The sequence below is a fragment of the Leguminivora glycinivorella genome, chromosome 10 (genome assembly GCF_023078275.1).
Source record: "Leguminivora glycinivorella isolate SPB_JAAS2020 chromosome 10, LegGlyc_1.1, whole genome shotgun sequence".
Taxonomy (NCBI): Eukaryota; Metazoa; Arthropoda; class Insecta; order Lepidoptera; family Tortricidae; genus Leguminivora; species Leguminivora glycinivorella.
Window position 1 is genome coordinate 23,653,961 of NC_062980.1, and position 26,853 is coordinate 23,680,813.

At 39.1% G+C, this 26,853-nt stretch overlaps 2 protein-coding genes across 2 annotated transcripts in view; one reads left to right on the forward strand and one right to left on the reverse strand.

Annotated features, from left to right (window-relative positions):
* LOC125230214 (5-hydroxytryptamine receptor) overlaps positions 1-26,853 on the reverse strand; it is a 296,357-nt gene that overhangs the window by 68,390 nt on the left and 201,114 nt on the right. The window lies entirely within an intron of this gene.
* On the forward strand, positions 3,586-9,209 carry LOC125230728. Its single transcript, XM_048135988.1, has 3 exons — positions 3,586-5,455; positions 5,660-8,275; positions 8,719-9,209. Exons 1-3 carry the CDS (start codon positions 3,586-3,588, stop codon positions 9,207-9,209), a joined length of 4,977 nt encoding a protein of 1,658 aa, XP_047991945.1.

Below are 26,853 nucleotides of genomic sequence, written 5' to 3' on the forward strand. Positions count from 1 at the left end.
ACCGTAAAAATCGTATAGCATAGTAGCATACTATTATAAGACCAGAATTACGACACGCCATCAAAACGGAAATACTGTCCCAGAACCACCGTTAGGTACGACGACGAGCGAAGCGAGGAAGAGTGTTAGGTATCTTGCATCCCTTACACGTCCGACTCGCTATAAAAAAGCAAATTGCAAGTTTATTCCGCCTAATTATTATGCACAAATATTATCTGCGAAAGTACTATTCGACTAGAAAACTATTAGGTATGCTCATCAACATTATGATAACATACGATTCGGTATTATAAAAATCTGCGAAATGTTTTATGCCAAAGCATATTCTGCGTAAGCTGTTTCCGTCAAACGTGACTTCTGCCAAGAACTGTTATACGAATCAAATATATGCGAAAAAACCAATAAAGACTTCAAAACCTTTCGAACTATATCTGTAATAGCTACTATACATGTTTTTATGTGATACTTTATTCCGTGAATGATATAAATATTTAATAATAAGTACCAACAGGCAAGTTCCTTTTTTTAGACGAAAAGCAATTTCTTGCGAACATCTTGTTTTCTCCGCCATAAACGCGCCTGTAACTTTATTGGATTTTTTATAAAGTAGCTGCGAAAAATAACATCACATAAGAAATATGCTGTTTTCTGATTTATAATTTATGAGTTTCAGGGGACCATTATTTCTATGGAAGGGTGGTGTTGGCAACTAGATGGTACGAAACCTCCTTATTAAATAAATGTCACTTTTAAACATGTAAAATCGGGTAACTCGCGTAAAATTGTCGAAGGTAGCTCAACATGTTTCGCTCCGTAACGAGGAGCATTTTCGAGGAGCAGTCTGCGTCGGGATACCATCGGCATCGCGCGTGCTCAATGAAAATGCTCCTCGTTACGGAGCGAAACATGTCGAGCTACCTTCGATAATTTTACGTGAGTTACCCGATTTTACATGTTTAATATGTCAGTGTCTCACGATAGTTTTATTATTAAAATGTCACTTTTATTCAGACTTTGATGTCATACTTTTGAACCTTCAGCACACCTCGGACAATGGCGATCAAAATATGAAAGAGGCGCGTTCCTACGCACACAGTCTAAGCTCGTGTAGGTGAACGCGTACCATGCTTGTATGAGTGAGATAAGACGGGTCGACTGGTCGCGTTCTTGACAGGCGGTAACCGTGAGGTAGCCGAGAGCGGGTGGGCGGCACTTTCAGCGGGGAGCGTACAGTACGATAGTACTCTTTATTATAATTATACTGTTCTAAATCCATTGTTATTGTACGATGAGCAACGGAACCCTTTATCATAAAGTCTCATCACCGTGTTACAAAAGAGATATTTTTATATAAAAGTGATTTTAACAGCGTAATTTTTACGTATACACGCAAAAAATGCCATAAAAAAGGTTTAAGGCTATTTATTCCACCCAATTTATTTCTTTAGAAATCCTGAAATAGGCTACTGAAGGCACGTAAAATGGTATTACGTGTCACTTTCATAATTTATTTTATGACAATGATGTATTAGTTACACTCTGCATAGGTAAAGAGGAAAAAAAATGAATTTTATTAAAACTACTGCGTTTTTCTGAAGATATTGAAACTTTTTTATTAAGTAAAGAAGTACATTTTTTTTTATCTAGCCTATAATGATGTCCCACTGCTGGGCAAAGGCTTCTCCCCTTAACCTCCATGACTCTCGGTTTAGTACCTAATCGATGGAATCAGGCGTTACATTGCGGAAATCCATGTTAATCATAAACTAGAACGTTCCTTTGCTTATCCGCGAATTAATAACGTGCAAGTCAATCAGTGCTAACCTGTTGTACTTACTTGCGTATTTATTTTTATTTTTGCGGTGGGAGGGTGGGAAAATTAATTGCATGTAAAAAATACGCAAGTAAGTAAGTACAACAGGTTAGCACTGATTGACTTGCACGTTATCAATTCGCGGATTAGCAAAGGAATGTTCTAGTTTATGACTCCCGGTTTAGTGCCTCTTCCGGCCAGTTAGTGAGGAAGGTGTCTAGGTCATCCCTCCATCTTCTTCTGGGCCTGCCGCGTCCACGCCCTATTTGTGACATATTTGTGTGTTATGTGGTTTGTGGTAGTACATATTATAGAATATATTCTTACACAGATCTGATTTGCTGAGTCCCCCAGTAATCACAAGAAGGCATGTTGTTGGTACTCACACAGACAACGATATATTATACATTTAAACCATAATTTATGCCATAGGAAACATCCATGACTCAGGAACATTATCCCTTTGTTTTACAAAAACATAGTACCTAAGTTAAGTAAGAGGCTTTAAAAACTATGCAAACGGATTATATCGCGTATAAGTAATGAATATACAATTCGGACCTGACGTTCGACGTTTATTTCATGAGTAACTATCGCGGTAACCGAAAAACATATTAGGCTACAAAAATGTTTTAGAAGTCCGTTGTCTGCTGTTTCAGCTGTGTCGAATCTGACGTGCATAAAATGACGGTCTGCTCCTAATAGGTAACAGTATATTGCAGCTGCAAGCTGGCTGTAATATTCACTGCAGTTCCGCCAGGATTAAAAACGGAACTACATAACGTTTGAACGACCGATTTGGCTCAGACGGTAGTGACCTTGCCTGCCGAGCCGCGGTCCTGGGTTCAAATCCCGGTAAGGGCATTTATTTGTGTGATGAGCACAGATATTTGTTCCTGAGTCATGTATGTTTACTATGTATATAACTATGTATTTATATATTTAAGTATGTATATCGTCGCTTAGCACCCATAGTACAAGCTTTGCTTAGTTTGGGGCTAAGTTGGTCTGTGTAAGGTGTCCCCAATATTTATTTGGGCGGGTGGTCTAGTGGTAATGAATGAATTTTTCTTTCGTGTATGATATCTATCTAAATATATAAAAGAAGAAGCTGACTGACTGACTGACTGACATATCAACGCACAGCCGAAACTGCTGGTCCTAGAGATTTCAAATTTGGCACGTAGGTTCCTTATATAGTGTAGAGGAGCACTAAGAAAGAATTTTCCAAAATTCACCTCCTAAGGGGGTCAAATAGGGGTTCAAAGTTTGTATGGGGAAACAAGATTAGTTTGACTATTTTATTCGAAACTTCACAGGAAGATTCCTTAAGACATATGACTGAATACGTGTTTCAGGTTTTTTAAAATTTACCCCCTAAAAGGATGAAAAGGGGGTGATAAAGTAAAAAAATCAATATGGGTATCGTTTTTATGGTTTATCGGGTCGCTGATCACGATAAATACAACGTTTTTAAAATCTAACGAGGCGAAAGTGAAATACCTTCTGTTGATGACGGCCTCTTTACGTATTATATACTTTCTACCTTTATACTTTTTCTACCTTTTTTATGATATTTTTACATGTCATAGATCTGTTCTGTCACCTAATGTCTAACGAAATAAAACCATACTAGTGTTTGCAAGACTTCTTTTTATTAATATTATTTACCTACTTAATAGGAGTTCAACAGCTCACAAAACCATCATTGGTCCATCGCAGCCGTCCTAGTGTTATGTTTTGAACCGCGCACGTAAGTTATGAGCTACAAAATGATTCGAACACCTATTAAGACACGAAGTCTTGCTCGCGCAGAGCGCGATGCAAAAACAGATGTCATTAGACTATCTAAGTCTTCGCCCCCGCACTCCATGACCATCCGACCTGCGGACACGACGTTCGTCGCCGGTAGCAGCCATATGGAAACACCGCAGCACATCGATGTGCCGCACCCGCTACCAGCGCACAGCATGTTGTCAAAGTCTTCGTCTGCCCTAAGGAAAAGGTTGGAATATGAGCGCGCTATTGAAAAGGCCAAGATTGCTAACGAGTTGATAGACCTGAAGTATGAGGCTGATCTGGCCGACCTAAAGTCCGAGAAATACAGTTCACACCAGAGTGGTATAACGTCACGTCACAGCTCCCACATTAGTAACGCTAGCAAGAGCACACGTCAAAATGTCGAAGACTGGATAGAGCGAAGCTCGCAAGAACTTGATCCGTTGCAGCGCGCCCCCGAGGATGTTGATAACCCGCGCGACTGCGACCAGCCGGCAGCTCCCGACGCCGACTCGAACGGTACGATCAAATTGCTTGCAACTGCAGTTAAAAATTTGACACTCGCTTCCACTAAAGATAAGTCACACGACAACATTTTGAGCCGCATGTGTATGCCGCGAGATTTACCCAAGTTTTCCGGCGATCCGCTCGAATGGTTACAATTTAAACAAGCGTTTGAGGAGTCTACTGAAGTATGTAAATTTACCCCGAAGGAAAACTTATGGCGATTACGTAAGTGTTTACATGGACAAGCTAAAGAAACCGTGTCAGCCCTGCTTATGTCCGCCGCCTCGCCTGATCGCATCATGGCGACACTTGAACTTCGTCACGGCGACCCCGAATGTATAATAAGCAGACTTATTCACGACATTAAGAAGCTTCAGCCCATGTCCCAAGAGTACCAGAAAGACATTGTCAATTTTTCTGTCAAAGTTCAAAACTTTGTCGAGTCTGTGAAGGCAGTGGGGCGCGAGGAGTATGTACAAGGTCTCAGTATTGTACCACTGCTAATTTCAAAGATACCACCAGTCCTTGTCTCTAAGTGGTCTGACTACAGCTTCCCATTGATTAAGGAGGGAGGAAAGTCACGATTGTCTATTATGTCCGATTTTCTGAACACCGAAGCTGTCAAGATCGCTACGACTGCTAACGTCAATCTACAAAATTATCGCCCTGAGCAAAATAAACAAAAGCAACACGATACTATTACGAAAGTTGCACCAAAAGCGCAAGCAATACTGTTGCAAACTGACCAACGTGACAACACAGAGAAGAACGATAAGTGCTCATTTTGCCGCACTCAATATCATGAGTTGCCTGATTGCAAGAAGTTTAAACGCGCCTTACGTAAAGACAGATGGCGCCACGTTAAGAAGTTTGGACTTTGCTACAAATGCATATCGCAACGTCACGATCGTGAGACTTGTTCTGCCCCTATGTGCGACAAGGATAATTGCGGAGATGCACACCACAGTCTACTGCACTACGAATATATCGGCAAAGACGGCGATACTTCAATTTCTCGCCCCGTCGATGTAAATGTCAGCGCCTTGCCGCAGCCCGAGTCAAACATAGTCACAGAGCCTACAACATCGAGTTCTACGTCATCGCCTGTAACTGAAGCTGCGACATGCTCTATAGATACTGAAAAGCATGTACTATTGAAAGTAGTTCCTGTCAACATTCACGGGCCGAACGGCGTGTTTAGTACGACTGCATTTTTGGACGACGGGTCTACAGTTTCATTACTCAGCGTGGAGCTGGCGGCGCGCGTCGGCCTCTTCGGCCACAACGAGACCATGCGCGTGTGCGGCGCCTGGAAGGACGACGAACTCGTACGCGAAGCAACTGTTGTTAATTTACGTATTTCTTGTATTAATGGTAGTATGCATAATTTAAATGTACGTAGCGTTGATCAATTAGGTATACCTGTACAAAATGTCAAATTAGTAGATTGAGACCAGTATGAACATTTGAAAAAATTGAAAAATCAGCTTCCTTATGCTAAGATTTCTAAGCCTGAGTTGTTAATAGGTCAGGACAATTATAATTTACTTGTGCCTTTAGAATTATGTTTAGGGCAGGATGATGAGCCGTCAGCAACACGTACCCCCTTAGGTTGGTGTATACACGGGCCGGTACACGTGCCACGCGCGCCGCGGGCTGCACGCCCCGCGCACTCGGCGCACGCTACGCTCCACTTGTGCGTGGTGTCTGAGGAAGACGCCGTCGCGCACGCCCTGCGTGAGCTACACGACGAGGTACGCCGCTCGTTTGCGATCGACTCTTTGGGTGTTGCAGGTAAGCCTAGAGAGAATGTTGACGATGTGAAAGCGCAGGAAATGTTAGACAAGTCTGCAGTGCTCATCAATGGCAGGTGGTCAGTGGGTCTACCATGGAAGGATCCGCACGTCAGCTTGCCCGATAGTTACCCTAGCGCCTTTAAGCGGTTACAGGGTGTAGAAAAAAAGATGCGAGCTGACAAAGCTTATGGACTCAGGTACGAGGAACGTGTCAACCATTTGTTTGAAAACGATTTCGCTCGCGAAATGGCCGACACGTCACTCACGCCCAATACGTGGTATTTACCACATTTTGGAGTCGATAATCCTAACAAGAAAAAGCTGCGTTTGGTTTATGACGCAGCAGCTAAAAGTCAAGGAAAGTCCCTCAATGATTTTCTTCTAACGGGACCGGACTTACTCGCTTCCTTGTTCGGCATTATGGTTCGTTTTCGAGAGGATAGGGTAGCAGTAACCGGTGACATAAAAGATATGTTTTTGAGAATAAAAATCAATCCTGTAGATCAAAACGCCCTCAGATTCCTGTGGAGAGGTAGGAACCCCACAGGTCCAGTGAAGACATACGCGATGACGTCGCTGATTTTCGGCGCGAACTGCTCTCCATTCATTGCGCAGTACATAAAGAACAAGAACGCTAGCAGGTTCGAGTCTTCGCTTCCAGCTGCCGTCGCTGCTATACACTGCCAGCACTACATGGATGACTATATCGATAGTCTGCCGGACGAAGCTTCCGCCATCGAGATGGTAAAGAATATTCGAGATATTCACAGCGCCGGAGGTTTCGAAATCCGCAACTGGATGTGTAATAGCGCAGCCGTGCTCGACACTATACCTAAGGATATTTTAGGTGATACAGCTGTGAAGTTAGGACAGGACGAACATGACGATGGTGAGCGGACTCTTGGTCTGATATGGTACCCTGCTAAGGATGAACTAGGGTTCGATGTGTCATTCAAGCGCATTCCTGATAGCGTCATCAAAGGCGAACAAAGACCTACCAAGAGGGTTATGCTACGTGTCATTATGTCAATCTTTGACATTTTCGGGTTTTTGTCACCTTTCACTACACAGGGTAAAGTTATGCTGCAGGACACCTGGCGTCTCCATATCGACTGGGACGGTGTTATTCCAGACGAATTATATAAAAAATGGTGCAGTTGGTTGGAACTACTGAAACTTATTGGAGAAATTCGTCTGCCAAGATGGTACCAGTCGTGCGCTGTCAGGTGCAAGATGCGAGAAGAGTTGACAGCAACTCTACCAGGCTCTTCTCTTCATGCCGCGACCCAGCAAAGCTACAACGACTTAGAGCTACATGTATTTAGTGATGCCTCACTTAAAGCTATGTCAGCTGTCGCGTACTGGCGTTGGAAGAGTAACGACCAAATATTTGTCTCGTTTGTTGCCAGCAAAAGCCGCGTTTCGTCGGTGAAACCTCAAACTGTGCCACGATTGGAACTCCAAGCTGCGTTGTTAGCAGCTCGACTCGCTGACTCACTAGCGAAAGCACATCGTTTGAACATCACTCGGCGGCACTTCTGGTGTGATTCAAGTACCGTGCTACACTGGATAGGCAACAACACTCGTCGATACAAAACATTTGAAGCTAACAGACTTGGCGAGATCGACGAACTGTCAAAACCCTCTGAGTGGAGATATGTACCCACAGGACTGAACGTGGCAGACATTGCCACAAGAGAAACGTTCAATTATCAGTCTTTTCTCAACGAGTGGTTCAAGGGACCTGAGTTTTTGTACAGCGATGAGACTTTCTGGCCAGCGAATGTCCTGGAACCTGAAAATGAAGTCACTGCTCAAGCTTGTATGACCATAGTACAAAACTCACGTACATGTTTCCCGGTTCCTGACCCTGAGCGCTTCCCCTCGTTTCTGCGATTTCTGAGAACTACTGCTTGTGTTCTAAAGTTTATTCACAAATGCAGAGGAATTGCCCTTGATGACTACGCCCTGATGCAGAAGGCAAAACAACTAATCTTGCGGCAGGCTCAAGAGGATTCCTTCGCTAGTGAAATACAAGCAGTCAGGGTGGAAAAAGAGTTGTCACGCGATAGTCGACTGAGAAATCTATCTCCCTACTTGGACGAGAACAATGTCTTACGCGTAAGCGGCCGCATAGATGCTGTTTGCGACGTATCCCTGGAAGCTAAAAGACCCATTATTCTTGACGGGCGACATCCTACTACTCGGCTCTTGGTCAAGCACTACCATATGAAGGCTGCACACGGACACCAAGAAGCGGTAGTGAATGATCTAAAACAAGAATATTGGATAATCCAGCTTCGACCTACCGTGAAAAATGTTGCGTCTCGTTGTATGCTCTGCAGGTTAAGAAAGGCTACCCCTCAGGTGCCTCGGATGGGTGACTTACCTCAAGCGCGCATGGCGCATCATCAACGTGCTTTCACCTTTTGCGGGATCGACCTGTTTGGGCCTATGGAAGTCACCGTAGGCAGACGTCGAGAAAAACACTACGGCGTTTTATTTACCTGTCTAACTGTTCGTGCGGTCCACATAGAAGTTGTCCACACACTTACTACGGACTCACTGATTATGGCACTTCAACGTATGGCGTCTCGACGTGGATGGCCGTCGCACATTTATTCCGATAACGGCACGAACCTACGCGGAGCAGACGTCGAACTGCGAAGATCCATCCATGAGCTTGACAAAGAGTATCTAAGGGCCGCTGCTCTTAACAATCAAATTCGTTGGACCTTTATCCCCCCCGCCAGTCCCCATTGGGGTGGGCGTGGGAACGCTTGATTCGTACCGTAAAGCGATCTCTTCGTGTCATTTTAAAAGAACGAGCGCCTCGAGACGAGACTCTGAACACCCTGCTAGCGGAAGTGGAAGGGATAGTCAACGGTCGACCATTGACACACGTGTCGGTAGAACCGGGATCATCTGAATCACTAACGCCCAACCATTTCCTTATTGGTTCTTCATCCAGATTGCCAGTTCATGGCGTATTTGACGATTCGGACTTAGCTTTAAGAAAGCAATGGCGAATAGCGCAGCGATTGGCCGACATGTACTGGAAACGCTGGATGAAGGAGTTCCTCCCACTTTTAATACCGAGAAAGAAGTGGCAACAGGAGCAGAAGTCACTGAGTGTCGGTGACCTTGTGCTCGTCGTTGACCCTGATTCCCCTCGAAACGTTTGGCCACGGGGCCTCATAAAGAGTGTCCTGTCTAGAAAAGATGGTCGCATCAGAGTAGTCGATGTCAGCACCGCTACTGGTGTACTGCGCCGGTCGGTGGCGCGCGTGGCTCCTGTACCATTAGTTGATTAGTGCTAGTCTGCGCACTAGGGTGGGGAGTGTTGATGACGGCCTCTTTACGTATTATATACTTTCTACCTTTATACTTTTTCTACCTTTTTTATGATATTTTTACATGTCATAGATCTGTTCTGTCACCTAATGTCTAACGAAATAAAACCATACTAGTGTTTGCAAGACTTCTTTTTATTAATATTATTTACCTACTTAATAGGAGTTCAACAGCTCACAAAACCATCACCTTCTCCCCTGTTGCAATGGGGTTTAAATATCAAAAAAATATATAAAAGAAGATATTGACTGACTGACTGACATATCAACGTACAGCCGAAACCGCTGGTCCTAGAGATGTCAAATTTGGCACGTAGGTTCCTCATATAGTGTAGAGGAGCACTAAGAAAGGATTTTTCAAAATTCGCCTCCTAAGGGGGTCAAATGGGGGTTCAAAGTTTGTATGGGGTAACAATGTTAGATTCACTGTTTTATTCGAAACTTCACAGGAGGGATCCTAAAAACATATGACTAAAGACGTGTTTCAGATTTTTTGAAAATTTAACCCCTAAAAGGGTGAAAAGGGGGTGATAAAGTCAAAAAACTAATATGGGTATCGTTTTTACGGTTTATTGGGTCGCTGATCACGATAAATACAACGTTTTTAAAATCTAACGAGGCAGAAGTGAAATACCTTCTCCCCTGTTGTGATGCAATGGGGTTTAAATATCAAAAAAATATATAAAAGAAGAAACTGACTGACTGACATATCAACGCACAGCCGAAACCGCTGGTCTTAGAGATTTCAAATTTGGCACATATGTTCCTTATATAGTGTAGAGGAGCATTACAGGATTTTTTAAAATTCTCCTCTTAAAACGGTGAAATGAGAAATGAGAAACAAGATTAGTTTGACTATTTTATTCGAAACTTCACAGGAGGATTCCTAAAGACATATGACTAAATACATGTTTCAGGTTTTTTGAAAATTTGACCCCTAAAGGGGTGCAAAGGGGGTAAAGTGAAAAACACAATATGGGTATCGTTTTTATGCTTTATCGGGTCGCTGACCACGATAAATACAACGATTTTAAAATCTAATGAGGTGGAAAAGAAATTTTCTCCCCTGTTGTTGTACAATGGGGTTAAAATATCCAAAATAGCCATAAGTATAGGTTTAGTTTTTATCTCTACTTCTGGTTCAAGAGATTTCAAATTAACACGGAAGTTCCTTAGAGGAGCACTAAGAAAGGATTTTTCAAAGTTCACCTCCTAGCATGATAATTTGACAGGGGCAGGGACAGGGACGCGCAGGGAAGGGATAGGGATAGGGATAGGGATTGGGAAGGGATAGGGATAGGGATAGGGATAGGGATAGGGATAGGGATAGGGATAGGGATAGAGATAGGGATAGGGATAGGGATAGGGATAGGGATAGGGATAGGGATAGGGATAGGGATAGGGATAGGGATAGGGATAGGGATAGGGATAGGGATAGGGATAGGGATAGGGATAGGGATAGGGATAGGGATAGGGATAGGGATAGGGATAGGGATAGGGATAGGGATAGGGATAGGGATAGGGATAGGGATAGGGATAGGGATAGGGATAGGGATAGGGATAGGGATAGGGATAGGGATAGGGATAGGGATAGGGATAGGGATAGGGATCGGCGAGTATCCTGCATCCGTAATAACTATTACATTCAATGTGCTGTAAGAAGATCGTTGTTTGCTTGCCTTTTATATGTTTACGTTTTCAATAAGTATAAGCAAACTGGAAAAAATTGTAAGCGATAATGCAAGGAAGTACTTTTTACCCTACCGACCATAGCGTCGAGATACTGGCTATGTGGGTTGTATAAATTTTCCCCAGTATAAATATTTATACACCGTGTTTCACTTAACACTAAAAACCTGAAAACAGTTTGTTCAGAATCGAGAGTAGAATCGATTGAGCTATATCTTGATGGGGGTAATATTTTTATTTAAATTTGTATTATTAGTTATTTTTTACGTGCCTATTCTATTGTACTCGTAAGACAACATTGTGTATATCGCATTGCTAGAGGTTGTTTACCTTTTTCAGTATTTAGGGGTATTAATACTGGCTGGTTACTTGGACGATTATTTTTTCGCTACGAGTTTGACGTTGTTTGTCTGTTTAATCTTAATGTTTATCATAAGTCATAACAAATTGAACTCGTACCTAATTACAACCTTGTCATTTTAAACATTGGCTTTAAATTTGCTTACTGCGATTACCTGTCCAATTTGAAGTTTACTGTGACAAAGCTTTAAAGTGTTTTACAGTGACATCTTAGCTGTCTATTGGTAAACCTTATGTCGTTGCAGTAACGTACACAAATAAATAGTTTTGTGGTTTATGGTGGAAGTTAGCAATTATTTTATTGATTGTAGAGCTAAAAGTCAAGTAGAGCTGTACAAAAAATTAAAAATTCAATTAAAAAAAAAGTAACCATCAGATTAAAAGATGAATACTCTAAATGAGTTTAAAAAAATAAAAATCAGTTGGGGTGTCTGAGGTTTTGAGTGTTACCGGAAACACGGTGTATAGGCAAAATACATAAATATTCGTACCTACTACCTACGCTGTGGTCGCTGTGTAACAATTCTACAGTCATTGCAAGAATTTCTTTTAAAACAATAGTAATATGTATAAGGTACAGTCAGCCAAAAAAGTGGTTTACTTACCACTTTTCGATCAATAGAGTCGAAAAGTGGTAAACCACTTTCTTGGCTGACCGTACAGCAAATAGATCAGTAACAATGGCCCCCAGTCGAGAATTGCCCGCTTTACCTTAATCGAAATAATCGCGGACAGATGTACCTACAAAGAAACCTACGGATCCAAATGAAAATCTTATTTTTTGTAAACGTTTCAATAAGAATACTTTTATTACGCGGGCGAAGCCGCGGGTAAAAGCTAGTAATTTATATATAGCAAAGAACAAATCAAAAAATATTAAATAAAATAATTTGATTTGTTCCCTAGTTTTATGTGTAAAGATAAAATTAGACTTATATTTACCGGGATATAGACCGTGATTACCTTTTTGATTATTATTGAGGTCCCGATATTTCGATGCAGTTGCATGCATCATGATCACGGGAAACTGAAGACGGTCGGTGGATGTCAAAATTGCGTGGACACCGCGCGATCCTCTCATTCGCGCGCGTCGGCTGCGTTCACATTCAGCGTTACAACTGGTCGCGTTCACACTCGTTGGTCTGTCCCTCACCGTGTCACTATAAGTCTAATAAAACTAACCGTGAATCATTTAAAACTCTTGAAGATAAAGTTATTTGCCAGCAAGTAAGTATGTGGTTTTATTACAGTTAACTGATTAATATTGACAAGAGAGCCTTCGGAAATTGTCATATACCTACTTCGAATTTTCAACCGTTGCCACCATGACCCGATGGCCGAGCGGTTCAGGCATCTGTTCGGTAAACGGAGGACGCCGGTTCGAATCCTGCTTAATCTTTATTGCTAGTCACTGTATCTCACGTGTCACGTTTTCCTTCTGTAACATTTATGTAAGTTAGCAAATAGACGCGTCGGGTGGGTGCGTATCGATCGATATAACTTTTTTTGATATATTTTTAGTCGTTATAACGATCATTTGCTATAATTATTGAATCATATAACAACACAAAATATACTTACAAATTGTATAATTCTTATTTAATATAATGATCATTATATCGAATAACATTTATTATAACATACTTTGAGTATAATGCTTATTTCCGATACTAAATAAATTGTATAACACAAATTCTTTCTAAAGCACAGTTACAATTTAAAAAAAATGTAGGTACAATGAATTAGATCCATCATTTACCAGAAAAGTAGATTAGGTTAGAACTGTGACCCCTACACACAACGCGCTGCTACCAGAAAAATAGGTTAGGTTAGGTTAGAACTGTAACCCTTAAACATAATTATTATGTACTGCTATCAGAAAAGTAGGTTAGGTTAGGTTAGGACTGTGATCCCTTTAAAAAAGATTAAAATTAATTCATGAAATGTTTTATACTGTTTGCTCATTATATTATACTAGTCGTATATCAATAGATAGTTATACCATATAACGGTTATTATAAATAAGTGTTATACGAAATAATGATTATACAAAATAAAAGTAGATATTTTGTGGTTATACCAAATGTTAATTATGTCAAATGAGTGATTATATCCTTTAAATATATACCAAATGTTGTTATATAAAATGTTACTATATCAAAAAAAGTTATACCAATCATTACACACCCGCGTCGGGTGACCGGAAGGCTGGAGCATATCTTGCCCAGCGCATCGGCATTGCTGTTCAGCGCGGCAATGCCGCCAGCCTTCTGGGCACTGTACCGGCTTGCTTTGACGTAGGTTCTATTTTTTATTTATAGGGTTTTATTTTTATAGGTAGATTTAGTTTAGTAATAGTTTAATTTATTCGTTCATAGTGTATTTTTATTTGTATTAGTTTAATATTTATGTACTTTTAACGTTAACAAATAGTCTTGTGTACAATTCCTATAAAAGAATTTAGCCCACTGAAATTCAAATGTAAACCGTAGTTTCGATTCACTCTCAGCGATTAGAAAAAGCGCAGAAAAAGAAAGGGCAAATACGAGATAGAAGGCTTTTACTAAGAGTAGGTTAAGGCTAATTGAGGGCCGTGATTGCGTCCGAGTCTGAGCTACGTGCATTTATACGGTATTTTTAACGTTTAGCTACATTATGAGTGCTATCCTTAGAATATACATACATACAATCACGCCTGTTTCGCAGAGTAGACAGAGATCACGGATTTCCATTTGCTACGATCCTGACAAACTTCTTTCGCTTCACACACTTTCATAACGTTTCTCATACACGCTCGTCGGCTTCGAGTTCTTCTGACCTGCCCTTTTTGCAATAACTATTTCCCCGATTTGGTCGAGAAAAGTTCACCTAGTTATTCCACTTCCAACTGACCGTTCCACTCTTTTTTCATTTTTTATTTGTGGCGCCATCTACGTGTGGTGTAATATATATGCGCGTTCTTAGGCGGTCGCATTTTAATGTATGGGATGGTATGATCTTATTATATTTAATCTATGTTGTAACGGTGTAAAAATCGTGAAATTAGTGTTAGTTCCATTCAGACATCTTTAGCAAACTGTGGCGATATTTAAAAAAAAGTTATGCCTTTCCTTAAATGACAAAGTCAACTGATCTAAATGCTTCCAATAATTAACTTTGCGAAGAAACTTCTCTTAAATCCCGTTCTAAGATTAAATCCTTGACATTTTCATGTTATTCGCCGCAAACCCACAAAATCCCTTACACGTGTTCTAAAAACAGTTTTCCTGTTGCTTATAAAGATTTTGATATGATCGATGAAAGGGATATCTCAGATCGGGAACCGAATTCAGACATAACAATTTGTTTTGATGTAGAAGCTGGTTTAGAAGCGCTAGTGGCCTAGCGGTAATAGCGTGTGACTTTCAATCCCGAGGTCGCGGATTTCCAACCTCAGTTTGTGCTCGTACGGATGAGTTTTTCGGAACTTGTGTGCGAAATGTTATTTGATATTTGCTAGTCGCTTTTCAGTGAAGGAAACATCGCAAGGAAACCGGACTGTCCATAATTCCAATAGGCAACCTTTCGGGTTGGAAGGTCAGATGGCAGTCGATTTCGTAAAAATAGTGCTTACGCTTGCTAGGTACGCCAAATCTTATAATAAAATGCCGGGCAAACGCAAGCTACAGAATAAACTTGCGGTATTTCAGGATCGATATTACCTTCAAACCTTTAAGAAAAGAACATAATTAGGTTCTCCCATCATTAAGGTCGGCAACGCACCGCTTCGCTTTATCTTCGGATCGCGATCGCATAAAAAAGTTTATAGGTGTTATTATTATTTGATGAGGAATGAATCAGAATGGCACCTAAATATTTATATACAACAGTAAATATTGAATAATAAATTATAATAATGAAATGATTATGCATAAAATCCGACCGTTAAATCCGCCCGTGGCCGGATCAGCGGTTATTCGCATTATTCACGAACGTATTCGCGAATAAAATAAATATGGCCGACGCAAAACGCAAGAGAGTTGTTGAAACCGCAAATTATACAGTAAATTATGCGTCTATTGAAATTGCGGATTGAAATTTCACTAGTAACTGCAATATTGCAGTACGACTTTGCTGCTGACTGTATTGCAGTTAGAAACGCGAAAGTAACACCGATTTTGACTTTTTAGACCAAAATTACCAAAAAATATTTTGCTGTAAATTCAAGCAAAAAAGAAGGCAGTATCTTCTTCTCGGCTAAGGATACTTTAAAAATAGAAGCATATTGAATTTGACAAAATTAAGGTAAACGCAGCTATTAACGCTCCATCGAAAATCGGAAGGTATTACCGATCTATTCTATTAATTCGATATATCGCGGTTACTAAAAAGATTGCAGTAGTAGGTAGATAAGCATCTACAAGCCCAGTTTCTTGAGTATCGCGTACATTTACATTAGTTTGAGGGGTACTTCGATATAGGGATAATTTACGCTAATCAAGATTTAAGTGGCGAGAACACAGATCATTTCATAGTAGCTCTTGTGCTTTCAAGTAAGGATGTGACTTATCTTGTTAAGACATTTATTTGAAAAATTGACAACTCTGATTTACCTTTTAGTGGAAATTTTATTTATTCACATCAAAATCCATGATTTAAGTACAGATCACTTAATATTTATCTTTCATAAATATTAAATTAGCATAAAAAATTAATAAAAAAAGTTTTAGGCCAATCTGTATACATAAAAATAATGATTGATTGTAAAATTGCCTTAATAGCTGCGTTTACCTTATCCTGCTGTAATGCAGTTAAAACGTCTGTAATATGATGCACTATGGGTTTCCCCAAACCTATTGAGGTAATGAAGATGCTTACGCAATTACGCATGCGTCGTCACTGCATGCATGCGTACGCATGTTCACACTCATCCTCCTTGCGTTATCCCGGCATTTGCCACGGCTCATGGGAGCCATGGGGTCCGCTTTGACAACTAATCCCAAGATTTAGCGTAGGCACTAGTTTTACGAAAGCGACTGCCATCTGACCTGCCCACCCGAAGGCTAACTAGGCCTTATTGGAATTAGTCCGGTTTCCTCACGATGTTTTCCTTCACCGAAAAACGACGCGAATATCAAATGACATTTCGCAAATAAGTTTCGAAAAACTCATTGGTACGAGCCGGGGTTCGAACCCGCGACCTCCGGATCGTAAGTCGCACGCTCCGGCACGGCCCCCAGCGCTTCACGCGTGTTTACACTAACGAGCGATTTTTGGTCGGCGAAAGTGGATTCCGAGATGTTTGGGGAGATCCTTTTTTTATGTATGGAAAATACATATACCTACTCCCTGTTTTTATTAAATTCCGTTCACTTTAAGGGAAAGTTATTTCAGCAGTTCTCGAAAAGTTTGTACAAAAATTAAGGGAAAAGTTAAATTTGTTTTTATTAATTCCTATTTTGTTACCAAGATTTTGTTAATGAATTGAGATTTTATTAAGTTTTATTTCGTCATTAAGGTTCTCTAGTATCTATATTTTCTTAATTATAACAATTATCCTGTATATATCTTACGAAAGTCGAATTATATTACTAAATGTTGGTAACAAAATAGGATCAATTAAAATTTGATGACGTGGCATTGTACAAAGTTGACGGGAATTGCTGATTTAGATCAAATACAACTAATTTCTCTAAGAAACAAGTCTCTTTACACTGGTCAAAAAGAGAAATAAAAAAACAAAGTGTGATGTAAAGCTGCATTTTTGGTATGTTATTTGGGGTCCTTGGGGGAATGTAGGACTATATTTTGCAAGCAAAAAAATGGTGTGCTAACTTCGTAATTTAAAAAAAAAAGTAAAAAAATCTGACTTTTTTTGGTTTTTGCCGTTTTATTAAAAAAACTATGCATTTTTGGTCAAAAATTGCTTTGAAATGTTGAAAGCGCATTAAATTCCAAACAGTTTGACATTTTTTTTATCAATGTCCGTCAAATATTTTTTGACATATGAAGCGTCAAAAAAAGAGCATTTTTCCCCTTTCTATGAAAATATTCGTTTTGCTCATATTTTGAGACTGATATCAGCAAAACAACTCAGGCTATTACATAAATTGTAAAATAAAAATGTAGACAATTTCACTAGCTTTCATTTAAGACCAAAAGAGTGCCAGTTATTTTAAAAAATAGGATTATATATCATAAGTCTAGTATAACTGGATCAGAAATAATCGGTGGATGGTAATGGCTAAATGGGATAGTTTACATATATTTACAGGAGGCGTAGCGGAGAACGAATTATTATTATTTGGGAGCTGTTCAAGTATTACTCAGACACATATTTGCGTATATCAAATCAACATTTATTTAGTAAGTTAAGTTTACGGTCAGAAAGAGCTCAGGATCGCCGCTTGGCGGAAAAAAATATTTACGAGTAGAAAACCCTCATTAATTGAATCAGATTGTTCCGAAATTGTTCTTGTACGGACTGGTTTTTAAAGCATATCACTGAGGGTCAATAACATCGATGCAATCTCACGAGCGTTGTCGTGGATGTGCCCGAATCATAGTATTCTCCGTTTAACGAAATATCAGTACATAGTATGTGTTGTATTGCACACGCAGGTCTCTCACCGCCGCGCAGGTGTAGTCGGACCATAACTCGACAGTATACACGCTTGTACAAAAACTGAGGAACAGCTGTCTTTTTACGCTGTCACTACATTTAGCGAATCTTCTAGCCAACATGTTTGCCCTTACTGCGGTGGCTCGCCTCTGCCTTTCTATGTCCTCCTGGTCTTTTCAACTGGACAACAAGATGTGTCCAAGATATTTGACTTCGTGTACTCTCCGCAATTGAACTCCATCAAGCAAAAGAGGTGGTACATGTGTGGGCATATGTGCTGCCTCCATGAGCATAAATTCAGACTTGTCCGGATTGTATCTCATGTTATGCTGGCTGGCGTATCTCTCGCATTCTGCAAGTAACTTACGCGTAGCTCCCACCGATGGTGCTTGTAGGACCATATCGTCTGCATATGCGATGTGATTTATCATTTGCCCATTGATGGAGCAGCCAACCTCGGTACTGGTCAAAGCCTGTGACAGCCCATCCATGTACACGCTGAAGAGAGCTGGAGACATACTGCCTCCTTGTCTCACGCCACAGTTTAGCCCGCTGGCTGTGGACAGAGTTGACTTCCATCTTACTACGTTCTTCTGCTGGGAATACCACTTCTCCAGTATCTTAATAATTGGCGTGGGCGCTTTCCCTTCCCGTAGTTTATTCCACAGCAATTGGTGGTCAAATACAACTCAAATGGACTTTCTATCACTACAGGAGTTGTGCCATCAAGATGCAGAACCAGGACCCTCAAAAAGGAAAAAGTGAAATGTAACAAATTCTGTTTTATTTTTCTAATTTACTAAACTTCAAAATTTTACTGTATTTTATTTCTTCATTAGTAATAGTCAAATCGATGCAAAGTTAGCTTAGACAATTTTTTCAGATAAACGGATATCAAAGAAAGTAAGATCGAATAGATAGCACTTTCAACCTAAAACTTTTAGCGTAAATCATTTTACCTTAACCAATCTACCAGACTTCTCTATTTATAGATTTTTTTTTGTTTACCAAAGGAACTATTCGTCTTACTGACCTTTATTTGCACTAAAACTAAAGCAAAATAAATTTTATACAATGTTATATTGCAATATATATCATATCATGAAGTATTTTGCAGATATTTGTCTAAAAATATTGGCAAAACGCTACATTTTATAAATGCGTCAAAAATTAACCTTTTTTGACGCTTCATATCTCGAAAACTATTTGACGGACATTGATAAAAAAGATGTCAAACTGTTTGAAATTTAATGCGCTTTCAACATTACAAAGCAACTTTTGACCAAAAACGCATAGTTTTTGAATAAAAAAATAAAAACCAAAAAAAGTCCGATTTTTTACTTTTTTTTTTAAATTACGAAGTTAGCACACTTTTTTTTTGCTTGCAAAATATAGTCTTACATTCCCCCAAGGACTCCAAATAACATACCAAAAATCCAGCTTTACATCACACTTTGTTTTTTTAGCCGATTTTCATGTAAGATTTGACCGGTGTAGTTATCGAGTTATAAAAAAAAAGATAATTACTGAACACGTGTGTGACAGCCTTTACCAATTCTTAATGTTATTTGTTTTGACATGTGCCGTCAATCACTTGAATGTTACACACTAATAAATTCATTTATTATGTATGAAAACGATGAATTATTTTTTTTTTTGCGAATTTAACTAAAAGTGATATACAGGTGGTTCCTGATAATGAACCTAGCTACGTGTCGAATTTAACGGAAAACAAAAAAAAAACAAGGTGTAGTTATACATTTCAAATCTCTTTCCTAGAAGTATTGAAGTTTAAAGTTTGTATAAAACTGCGTACTTACAAATTAAATTATTATTTTACAGGCATCAAACGAAACTCCTATTTTTAAACAATATTTATTTAAGCTTCGTTTGCATCACCCAGTTTTTGCGCAGACGAAGCCACAAAACGGTGGTTTTAAACGCAGTATTGTTTTGCCAAAAATATTATTTAAATATTAATACCGGCTTTTCGTGTTTGTGGTTAACCGAAGTGAAAATAAGTTTAGTTTTGTTTGATATTTTAAAGGGCAAAACAGTAAGTATTGAGGGTATTATTATTTATTAGCCATTTTTTTCGATTTCAGCATTGTTTCCATGATAAAAGTCATTTTAATCTCAAGACGAGTCACTAGGTATGCAAAGGTTGACGTACTAGAAAAGACATACATACATACATACATACATACATACATATATACATACATACATACATACATACATACAATCACGCCTCTGTATCCCATAAAGGTGGGCTACATGGCGCTAATATTTGGGGGACGCTCAGCTAAGAATATGAGCTAAATTGTCAAAACTGAGCTTCAATAGTTTTAAGCCTGTGCCGACAGATGGCAGTCTACGCACTGTGAATTGTGATTTCACATTTTACTTTGACAGTAACTCTCCATAAGTATCGATCCTCTTTGCTAGTACTTACTAAATCACAATGTATAGTATAAATATTAACTACGCCTATGGTCCGTCTGCTATTTATTAGATTTTATAAAGTTTCTTATAACTATTCTATCCTCTTAAAAACTAAGTAATATTTTTGTCCCTTAAGCCACAAATAGCCTATTAGTAATAAGTGGCTAAACTAAATACTTTCGCAGCTTAGTCTCTGAGTTTGTTCAGGCTATTGACGGCAATATAAAGTCACCTTGTTCTGTGACAATTATCTCAAGATTGAAACAGAATTGAGCCATAAAATAGTCACTGATTATAAATTCTGAATTGAAGAAAACATTTGAAATAAAACTATGTGTGTGTGTGTATGTGTGTGTGTGCGTGCGTACGTGCGTGCGTGCGTGCGTGCGTGCGTGCGTGCGTGTGTGTGTGTGTGTGTGTGTGTGTTACAGATAGGTGTTGAAAGATTGTGTTTATGTGAGTTTAGGCTTTATTGTAAGGTATATGTAAGACAGATGTAAGTCAGCAGTTCTCGAAAAGTTTGTACAAAAATTAAGGGAAAAGTTAAATTTGTTTTTATTAATTCCTATTTTGTTACCAAGATTTTGTTAATGAATTGAGATTTTATTAAGTTTTATTTCGTCATTAAGGTTCTCTAGTATCTATATTTTCTTAATTATAACAATTATCCTGTATATATCTTACGAAAGTCGAATTATATTACTAAATGTTGGTAACAAAATAGGATCAATTAAAATTTGATGACGTGGCATTGTACAAAGTTGACGGGAATTGCTGAAGTAATTAATTGATTAAGTACGTAGTAGGGACCAGAGATGGAGACAAAGAGAGAGAGAGTTAAGGGTAAATTCGGTTCAACCTTGGCTGTTTTTGTTTATTAAAAATGTTCATTTTTATATTTTATTTTGAAATTAGCTTTACTTTTTAACATACGCATTGGTGGTGGTATGTTATTCCAATATTTAGTTGCGCGGTACCGAAAACTCCCCTTGAAAGCGGCAGATCGATGTTGGGGAACCTGTAATACTACTACTACTACAGCTACAGGAAGGTTATTTGTTATTTTATATTTTTACAACAATATTATGACTCCCTAATCCAGCTATAATGAGATGCGAAGCACAATGGCCACATTAAGATGTCACAGCAAAGATTACGGGTCGTTACACACCGAATGGGGGTAATTACACGGGTGATATGTGACGGCCGTTTTTATATTCGCCTTTAAGTAAGGTCACTGCATATATGTTGGGTTTAGAAAGTTTACCCTTGTTCGTCCCATTCGTTTTTTGTACACATACGTACATACATACAACCACGCCTGTTTCCAGGGTAGGCAGAGATCACGGATTTCCATTTGCTACGATCCTGACAAACCTAAAAAATCCTAAAAAGCGATGGTGGCCTAGCGGTAATGAGCGTGCGAATTTCAATCCGGAGGTCGCGGTTTCGAACCCCGGCTTGTACCAATGAGTTTTTCTGAACATGTGCGAAATGTCTTTTCAGTGAAGTAAAACATCGTGAGGAAACCGGACTAATTCCAATAAGGCTTTAGTTACCCTTCGGGTTGGAAGGTCAGATGGCAGTCGCTTTCGTAAACACTAGTGCCTACGCCATATCTTGAATCTTGAGAAGGTAACAGTACCTATTCTCAAGATTCAAGATATTACTAAAGTTATGTCATAGAATCTTTGATCCACAAAAGGATGCCAAAGAGAAATATGCACAGGAGGTGTCCTTTTGATGAATACTTCATGTATTATAGCGAAAGCCCCATCAAATATTTTATAGGTGGTGGTTGGAACAGACTTTTTACTTTGGAAAAACTGCCGCGTTATATAAGGTCCTAATTTATTAGTTGCAGATATTTTAACACATGATACTTTACATTAAAATAATTAACTTTAAATATAAATTAAGAAATCTTTTCATGTAACTTTTTTGATCTCATTTTCCTAACAAAAAAATTAATTATAATTTCGTCTAAAAAAATCATCATGCATTATCACATATCACAATAACACTGTCTGTCATGTCAACAATTGTTTGTTGTAAATCAGGGAGACTAGAGATAAGGAGGAAAGTCTGTCGAAGTAGAACAGTCGCAAAAATGACCGGCTGAGGCCTTGTAATTGCAGTTACAAATCTCTCCACTTGGAGCGCATGTCTCGCTCAATGATCAGCGATGTGAGATGACATTAGACGTTCTTTTCTCTAGGCAGATTTCGTCAGATTGAGCAAGTCAAGACGTAGTCCCGTGGTAGTGTACTGGCTTCGTACGCAGATGTTCTCGGGTTCGATTCTGACAGCGATCTTTTTCCTTTTTGTTTTTTTTTATACATTAATTTTCTTTTTGTGTATTTTATTTGTTTTTTTATTGTTTTATTCATAAAAATCTTAACTTAAGCCCTTTTACATTGTTTGCCCCATCTTAGGATTCTTCGGTAATGTTGTAAGTCTTGCGAATGAAATTTCGAAAAGTTGTAACAAAACAAAATATTTTTGGACATTAAAAAAAAATAAAATTATTCAAGAAAAATATTAGTAGAAAAAAATTAAAAATTTCTCATCAGGATTTGAACCCGGTACCTCTTGCTCCGTAGGCGGGGTCACTACCGAGAAGGCAAAGAGATTGTCAAACCCTTATGCACCTGCGATTGCAGCGCCACCTATCTTTTTTTTTATATGTGCACTTCTGATACTTTTTTTTTTTTTATGGGATAGGAGGCAAACGAGCAGACAGGTCGCCTGATGGTAAGCGATCACCGCCGCCCATGGACACCCGAAACACCAAAGGTGTTGGAGGTGCGTTGCCGGCCTTTAAGATGGGTGTACGCTCTACTTGGATGGGTATACTTAAAGCTTTCGCTCCTTATATTTCTAATCTCCATATTGTAAATGTCGTAAAGGTTCGGCGGGAAAACTGCACATGTTATTGAAGTGGCCAGTTACAGTTAAGTGGTACGTAAAAGAGGTACTAGAATCTGTTCAATGAGTTTTCATTTAACCCAGATACACCTAAAACTATTTTTTTGCTGACTCTGTATTGAGCTGTAGATATGTATTTATATAGTTCAAATTTGAAAAAGGAACAGGCGGTGTTATAACACCTGGTCGGACCAAGTGGGTTAATAATCACATAAACAGGGTGTTTTTACGTAGCAAATTTGTTTTTCCGTTTTCTCCAAAAAAACATCGTAAAAGCTATAATGTTTCACGGTTTAATATACTCCAGAGACCGAGTACTATCAGCTGTAAAAATATCTGCATCTAATAAATTAGGACCTTATATACTACCCGTGAATCGGTTTTGACGAGCATTGGAAACTGTTGAAGACAAAATGGAAAGTACTGGTGTACGGGTTCAAGTATGTGCGAATTATGAAAAGGGCCTATTGAAAAGCGGTCTGAACAGGTGTTAGGTACCATAACATTGCATCCACACGTTATCGGGGCAGGCGGTGACTCGCCACTCGTAAGATAGGCATCTGATGTGACGTCATAAAACCGGCATGAGTGGCTCAGGGGTGTCGAGAGATGATGCTAGCTTTATCCTAAGTTACTCGCGGCGTTATGCCCTATAATAAGACTTCGACCCCTGGAGCTACAGCTCAGACGATTACTCTCTGCCTTGGGCATAGAGAGTCCTGATTCCCTTAGTTCCCTTAGAGTTTTACTCTGACCGATGAATACTTGCCGCGCCGGAGACGGAGACCCTGACTGACTCTACTGAACACTTGGGTCTGTGGGGTCGTAACATCACTCCTCAATAGTTTCGCCACAAGCTTACCTTTCCCATCACGGAAACCAAAGAGTATTCCGGACCTATGAAAGGCGGGCGCGGAGCCGAAGCCAACACGTAGCGGCTCTTTTGAAACTTTAATGGAATATAAAGGATACACCGAGCGAATGCTGCCCTTGACCGTGTCATGAGGCAGTACCCGCCAGGATGTAAGGACTATTTGGGTGTTAATGGAATCTAAAATGAACTGGGTTATCCAATTAATGTGATGTGCCACAAGCTTATATTATTAAAAAAAAAAACAGTAAGTAATATTTTGTTATCAACTTGCACAATCTACTGGTCAGATTTAAATGTGCATCTGAATATGCTGTTCCTCTCTGGGCACTAAGCTATGAAAGCTAGTTTCCTAAGGCGCGATAGCTATAAAGGTTATATCTTTATCGCACTTGCGCTATAATAACGCTGTTATTGCACAAGTAATGTGTTTTTATTGGCAAAAGGTTATAAAACCGAGATAATGGGTTAAAAGGGCGAGATAATGGGTTCTATATTAAGAGGGGGTCGTACGAAATCCTCGAAAAGTGCATTCGGCGTTTAACAAATGCTGCTCACATTTCTCAATAAAATGAAATAAAATAAATGTAGTTATTATCTTAACGAGTGTGTCTACAACTTTTGACTATTCAGAATCTCTAATTATTAAAGGTATAATAAATAAACACACGCAAAGTTGACCTAAAATGAGAAAAACGTATGTCGCCGTTTAGTAAACTTTGTTAAAAAAATTCAATACTTTAGTTATAACATTAAGTGATTCTAAAAGCCAGATAAATGGACTAGAAGTTTTGAGGTTTTTTATATTTTTCCTCTCAAAGGCAACAAAGAAATTTTACCTTAAATTTAAACTATCGTAAAATTTCCATACATTCGCCATTGCTGTCAGAATTCTCCTTTCGATTAGACGCCGTGAGCGGCTCATCGGAGGCAGACGTGTCGCCGGTCGCTCCGCGTTGACAATTAAATTTGACAAATATTTTGACAGAAAATGGTGTACGTACACGAAAAACCATACCAGTGTAAAACTGTGCTCAAAATAAATAGGGTAAATCAAATATGTCAGGTGGAGATCCAATCTCATTTAAAATTTAAAGGTGCATGGCTTGTGCATAAAAAATAAATAAAAATATATCACATTATTAAAGAAAATAACGAACACAACCGAATGAGTGTAAATGATTTCATTCTAGTTCGGTTAAATTGAAAAAAGTTTCATGTTTTGTTTTACTCATTGGAATACATTTTCATTACGCTGGTATTAACAGTACGTCATTTTAAAAATATATATGACAGTACCTACGTCAAATTTTGTCAACCAAACTTCACAGGTTGTATGTAAACAATTACAATTTAATTTATTCATACATATTCAGATACGTATTAATCGATTCTTATTTAGAATAGAATATCTCAAAAACTATAAGAGATACTTTGATCAAACCAAAAATCGTTGAAAGAGTTAATTAGCATGCATCACCTCTATTTTTTTTAGAATTTTATACCCCGTAGTTATAAAAATAGAGGGGGGGGGACATACTTTTTACGACTTTGAGAGCTGATATCTCAAAAACCGTTCACTTTAAGAAAAATGTTTTTTAGAAAACTTTATATCATTTTAAAAGACCTTTCCATTGATACCCCACACGGGTATGTACATCGAAAAAAAAATTTTCATCCCTCAGTTACATGTATGGGGGCCCCACCCCCAATTCTTTTTTTTACTATTTAGTGTCATAATTTTGTAGCGGTTCATACAACACATATTCCCATCAAATTTCATCACTGTAGTACTTATAGTTTCCGAGTAAATCGGCTGTGACAGACGGACAGACGGACAGACGGACAGACGGACAGACGGACATGACGAAACTATAAGGGTTCCGTTTTTGCCATTTTGGCTACGGAACCCTAAAAAAGGGGAATGCGAGCGGGTATAGGTATAGTGCTTCTGGTTCAAATTTAATTGTGTATATAAAAAAATGACTCAATTTCATTAAAGATTTACTTTGTGCATACCGCGAACACGTAACCGTAAGTTGAAAACAATAATAATTATAAATCACCTAAATACATCGTTGTTTACAAAGCGCTTGTTTTGAATGGCACTTCTCCACTCAACTACTTAGACCAAATGTTCATGGAACACCAGCTGGTGACCAGCATAAATGACTATGAACAGCCGTGCAAAAATATCTGATTTTCTATAGGGGGCCATAAGTATATGACGACATGTTCCCGGCAAAAATTTGTGATGCTCCGTGACCGGCAAAACGTCTCTCTTTCTAGCGTCTCGCGAGCGTATAGCGTCGGGCCAACTGTATGGAAAAAGACGCCGCGTCAGCGCGGCCATACAGTTGGCCCGACGCTACGATCGCAAGACGGTAGATGTGGGAGGGTCCTTATCCGCATACATATCTGATCGGGTCGCTTAAAAATATTTGATTCTTTATAAAAACCTAAATTACACTCTCACCCGCATAAATATCTATCCATTGTTAAAGCAAATATATATCTTACGGGCTAGAAATCATTAATATGTAATTAAAGTGCAATAATAAACCCTACCTGGTTGCCTTACAGCCGTAAATTGTATGAGGTGATTTGACAGTTCACAAAAACGGTATAGACTTGTGTCATTGGATATGTCTGTCTCATCTGTTCTTAAATTATGACAAGTAAACTTATTGCAAATCTAGTATCAGAAGCCT

Coding starts and splice junctions, on each gene's coding strand:
- LOC125230728 (XM_048135988.1), top strand. CDS start 3,586: ATGATTCGAACACCTATTAAGACACGAAGTCTTGCTCGCGCAGAGCGC. Junction 5,456..5,659: donor AGCAACTGTTGTTAATTTAC/GTATTTCTTGTA, acceptor TTGTGCCTTTAG/AATTATGTTTAGGGCAGGAT. Junction 8,276..8,718: donor CCCTCAGGTGCCTCGGATGG/GTGACTTACCTC, acceptor TCATTTTAAAAG/AACGAGCGCCTCGAGACGAG.